This window comes from Montipora capricornis, chromosome 2, assembly GCF_036669925.1.
Source record: "Montipora capricornis isolate CH-2021 chromosome 2, ASM3666992v2, whole genome shotgun sequence".
Classification (NCBI taxonomy): Eukaryota; Metazoa; Cnidaria; class Anthozoa; order Scleractinia; family Acroporidae; genus Montipora; species Montipora capricornis.
The window spans coordinates 28,234,453-28,239,452 of NC_090884.1; the positions used below are offsets into that span (position 1 = coordinate 28,234,453).

Genomic DNA, 5,000 nt, shown 5'->3' on the forward strand with positions numbered 1-5,000 from the left:
TTAAATTCGCCAGTAAACTGATCCTCAGGCACAAGGTCCCTCTTTACTACAATTCCACTACAACCAGCATCTCTCAGGACATCAACAGGCTTCTCTCCAACTCTTCCTTTCATGACAGGCATTTTACTTCTCACTCCAGTCAACGGTTCAACACAAGCACTACTCAACAATGGAATCTTCTTACCACAGGCTAACAGCAGCTTATCATCTTTAATACAGGCCTTAACTTCTTCATCAGTAGGCTTATCCTCAGGTGGTTGAACTAGACAACTGGCACTCACTTGACCACGCTGCACAGGGTTACCATCCTTACTTTGTCCTCCTGATCTGCGTCCACCTGATCGACAGTTTCTAGCTTCATGTCCCTGCTTGCCACACAGAAAACACTTCTTTGTTAGGGTTGGGCAGTTGACAGCTTTATGACCTCGGGTGTTGCACTTAAAGCAATGCAGAGCTGGTGGATTAATCTGCATGTTCTTGGCTTCGTCCCTCTCAGGCTGCACTGTTGGCTTTCTGCTCGCTGAGCTGAACAAATGTTTACCATGAGCCTCCAAGTACTGGTCAGTGATCTTCTCAATCTTTGCTAGAGTCTCAGTGCCCTTTCTCGCAGGTGAATTGCCAAATCCTTAGGGCAAGAGTCAATAAATTGTTCTTTCACAATCAATTCCTTAAGACCATCAAAGGTTCGCGCAGTATTCGAAAGCTCTAGCCACCGTAACAGGTATCTGTCCAGTCACACAATAAACTGCTCCAGACTTTCGTCAACTTCTGGATGCTCTAAATTTTCGACGATAGCCGTCTTCGATAAGGTCATATCTCTTCATTAACGCAATCTTTACCCTGTCATAATCCTTAGCTGCGTCCTCCGATAGACGTGAATACACTTCTAGTGCCCGTCCAGACAACAGAGCGCTGAGCTTCGATGCCCATCCATCTTTTTTCCACTTAGCTGTCTCGGCAAATCTCTTGAACCTCTGCAAATACGCGTCCAAATCGTCTTTACCATCAACAAATGAGGGAAGCTTGGGTGCCTTGGCCCTATCCTCTCTCACTTTAGGACGCCCATCAGCATTCTCCACAGCCAAACGTGCAATCTCCAACTCGTGTTCTCTTTTTGCTGCTTCAATAGCCTCTTTCTGTTTCAACAGCTCGGCTTCCATCTCCAACTTTCTTAGTTCGCGTTCTTGTCGTCTAGTTTCTCTCTCTTCGTCTTCTCTTCTGCGCCTTTCCTCCTTCTCTTCCTCTTCCTTTCTTTTATCCTCCTCAAGCATTCGACGTCTCTCTTCTCTTTCTTCTTGTTCCTTTCTTCGTTCTTCTTCAAACTGTCTACGCTTTTCTTCTCTTTCCTCTTCCAATTGTCTGCGCTTTTCTTCTTTTTCTTCCTCTTCCCTTCTTCTTTCTTGTTCTAATTTTTGTTGCTTCTCTACAAACTCGAGCAGCTTTTCTCCCTCCAATCCGAACTTTTCTCCAATCTGTATAAACTTATCCATTTCCATAGCAGTATTTCACAGGAAAAGCACAATATACTCTCTCGTACAGTTCTTCTTACTTTTTCTGTAACTTCTTCTTGAATTGTCCTTTCCTGGTTTCTGTAGTCAGCAAACAAATGAATTCCTCTCCCGGACAGGCTCCCAATGTTATGAGTTCAAATGGTTTGAGGAAAGGTAGCTTGCAAACTAAACTGAACGTAGGGTTGTCGGAACAACAACAAGAAGATTTATTCCAAAATGAATGTAGTTTCCACGAGGTAAGACTCTTAACAACACGTACTCGATGAACTTACACGGCCTCCGCCAACTTGAATAAACACTGCTTCTGTCACACTGGGATAAACACGGCTAACGCCAACTCTCTTCGCTTGTGAAAAACACTAGTTAAAAAACACTCCGCTTGGACTCGTCTACTTATATACTCTGACAATAAACTTCTAGAACTTTCTAGAATAGTAATCAATCTAATTATAGAAAGACTACAAAACACACTGATTTAGAAACGCTTACGCACGAATCTAAAAATAAACAAACAAACTCTCGCGAAGCTTCTAGACAGTAACGCTAGTCACGCAATGCTATTTTTCGTAACACCCTCTGATTGAGTTTATAGTGAATATATTGAAGTGGTTTTGTTTTTTGTTTCTTGAATGGCACGCTGGCCGATCTGGTCAAGGCAATTGACACTTTTGGCAAGCTAGCCGTGACTGGCACTGTCACTCGCCGAGCTGATCTCGATAACTGCCTCCCTGGGCGATTTTTCAGTCTGCTAGTTTGCGACACTCTGGCTCCCAAAAACACTTAATTCTATCTCATAAACCGTAACCACAGGTCTGCATTAAGAATGAACAAAGCCTAGTGGGAGTGACATCACAATCATTGAACCAAGACTATATGAGGGAGTAGACGTGTGTCGAAGAGCTCTTCGATTTACCGGCTCTTTGGCTTATCTTAGGTAAGTATTGGACCGGAATTCCTTTTCAGAAGTTGTGAAACACACGTAGAAGGTGAAGTGAACTATGTAATAGTCACGTTTATGGAAAATTCACCAAGAATGACCTCGTGAAGGCATTCGCATTGGTGCCACATGACGCCTGTTCGCCAGCTACGAACCGCTCGAAAGTTCGTGTTCACTACGTTTATAGGGTGAAGTGGCCTATGTAATAGTCACCTTTTATCTCGAGTTCACCTGGAATGACCTTGTTAAGGCATTTACCTACCTGGTGGTGTAAACTAGTGAAGGCGGATTGAGAGTCTATGGTATTGTTTACGCTGGAAAATGTTGTGAAATTGAACCTGCTTTATCTTCTTGTTAGATATGTCTCAAGAAGGTTCTTTTGACCCTGGAGAGGGCACGTCAGTTCTTGAAACTAACGCAGGAGCTGTAAATAAAACCATTTTATCAGGGATTCAGTGCCTGAATGAAAGTATCGCAAGCCTAGGTGGCTATCATGGGGCTCATGATGATTTCGAGGACGATTTAGAGAGTGAAGATGTTTCATATGTGTCAGTCCAAAACGATTTGTATAATAGTGCAAGCAGTGGACCAGCTGCTGTGACTGAGCGTGAGTCAGGTACGGATGTTCTGCTTGACTACTGCTGTCAGCTTGATGTTGGAAACGGATGCCAAAGCACCTAAGATTGATGAAAAGGTGGTTGATGTTATCAATAAGCTGCGTGTGAAGCGTGTGAGTCAAGATCAAACCAAAACAATCATGAAAGGTTACAATACTCCAGAGAATGTGATGGTGCATTTACCAAAGTGTGAGCAGAGTATCTGGAATCAGCTGCCTGCGAGGACCCAGGTGAATGATGTGAAATTGCAGTCGTCCCAAGCATTGTTATTGTCCTCGGTTAATTGTCAGCTCCAAGTGGCTAATAAGCTTGTAGAGTCAAAGGCTTCAAAAGAGGTGTTAACGTCATGCCTGGATGGGCTCACGCTTGCTATGACAGGTAATTTTGAGTTAAACCAGAGGCGACAAGAGGCCATAAAACCCCAGTTCAAGGCAGAGTTTGCGAAGGGTTTATGTACATCTACGAACCCAGCAGATGAGTTTCTGTTTGGGGGTGATCCCTCCAAGAGAGTGAAGGAAATCGCTGAACTTACCAAAAGCAAGGTGTGCAAGGGACCACTTAGCTCAAGAGGTCGAGAAAGATTTGCCCGTACCCTGCCAGGGGCTACCGGGGTGGTCTAGCGAGTGGGAAAGGAAGGAGTTTCTGTGGTCGCTCAAGTTATAGTGGTAACCTTTGTGGCCAGCAATATCCTTTTCGGAATACGCCCCAACCGGAGAAGAGTGCAGTAGCAAAGTCTCATCGCAATTGGTATGTACCCCATTCAGATCTGGAAGCTCTGATTAATAATCAACGCCCTTTTAAGGCTGGACAGTTGCAATATTGTATATCAGAATGGGAAAGGTTAACCCTTGACCCAGAAGTTTTAGATTATGTGCAACATTGTCACGTCGAATTCATCAGTGACCCTCCTCAGTTTAGTGTACCAGGTCAGAAGAATTTTAGTTTACAGCAACAGACTGTCATACGTTCCGAAATAGATAACTTTTTGCAGTTAGGCGTTGTTAGTCCATCTAGTCATGAAATTGGGGAATGCCTGTCTCCTGTCTTTGTTATTCCCAAGGGCGACGGTTCCCATAGGTAAATTTTTAATCTGAAGAATTGCAATCAGTCAGTTTTGTACCATCATTTTAAGATGGATACTTTGAGTTCAGTTATTACGATGATTAATCCTGGGGACTTTTTTGCCTCTCTAGACCTTAAGCATGCCTATTATTCGGTGCCTATTGCTGCAGAACACCGGAAGTTTTTTAAGGTCTGTTGGGGTACCGGGCTATATGAGTTTAATGCTTTGCCCATGGGTTTGTCCAGTTCCCCAAGGATTTTTACCAATCTCATGAAACCCCCTTTGGCGCACTTGCGGCAGAAAAGGTTGCACCATTTCTGGTTATAAAGATGAATTTTTCGTGCTGGGGAGTAGCTATGAGGAATGTCACGAGAATTTGAGAAAAGCTATCCTCCTTTTTCTCGAGCTGCACCCTGAGAAGTCGGCTCTGGTTCCGTCCCAGTCGTTGATCTTTCTGGGGTTTTGGTTAGATTCCGTGACCATGACAGTTTCCTTAACCCAGGAGAAGAAGGCCAAGCTGAAATTGCTGTCTCAAAGCTCTTGAAAAGAGAAACCTGATCATCAGGTTGTAGCACAGGTTATTGGTAAGATTGTGCCTTCTTTGCCCGGTGTTGAGTTTACACTATCGTCACCTTGAACGGGATAAGATTCGAGCTCTAAGTAGGAGTCATGGTGATTAAGATAGCCTTATGCACTTGTCTGAAGCGGCTAAGTGTGAGCTGAATTGGTGGCTGAATATTGATAGCCACCTTTGTCGTCGAATTCAACATTCGCCATGTTCCCTTGTTGTTCAGACGGATGCCAGTGACTTTGGTTGGGGCGTTCAGTGTGTTTCTGATGGTGCCTTTCAGTGTCAAGGGGTTTGGTCCCAG

The 5,000-nt window shown here is 44.1% G+C and overlaps 2 protein-coding genes and 1 pseudogene across 3 annotated transcripts in view; 2 read left to right on the top strand and 1 right to left on the bottom strand.

Moving 5' to 3' along the window:
- The window catches only part of LOC138037901 (uncharacterized), a 2,493-nt gene extending 976 nt beyond the window's left edge, over window positions 1-1,517 (bottom strand). The window contains exon 1 of the mRNA XM_068883753.1: window positions 1-1,517. This exon is cut by the window's left edge and continues 976 nt beyond it. Coding sequence (XP_068739854.1) covers window positions 762-1,496 — 735 coding nt within the window. The 5' untranslated portion in view covers window positions 1,497-1,517 and the 3' untranslated portion in view covers window positions 1-761.
- Window positions 1-5,000, top strand: part of LOC138039250 (leucine-rich repeat-containing protein 72-like) — a 73,980-nt gene that overhangs the window by 46,202 nt on the left and 22,778 nt on the right. The window lies entirely within an intron of this gene.
- Window positions 2,809-4,316, top strand: LOC138038906 (uncharacterized; annotated as a pseudogene).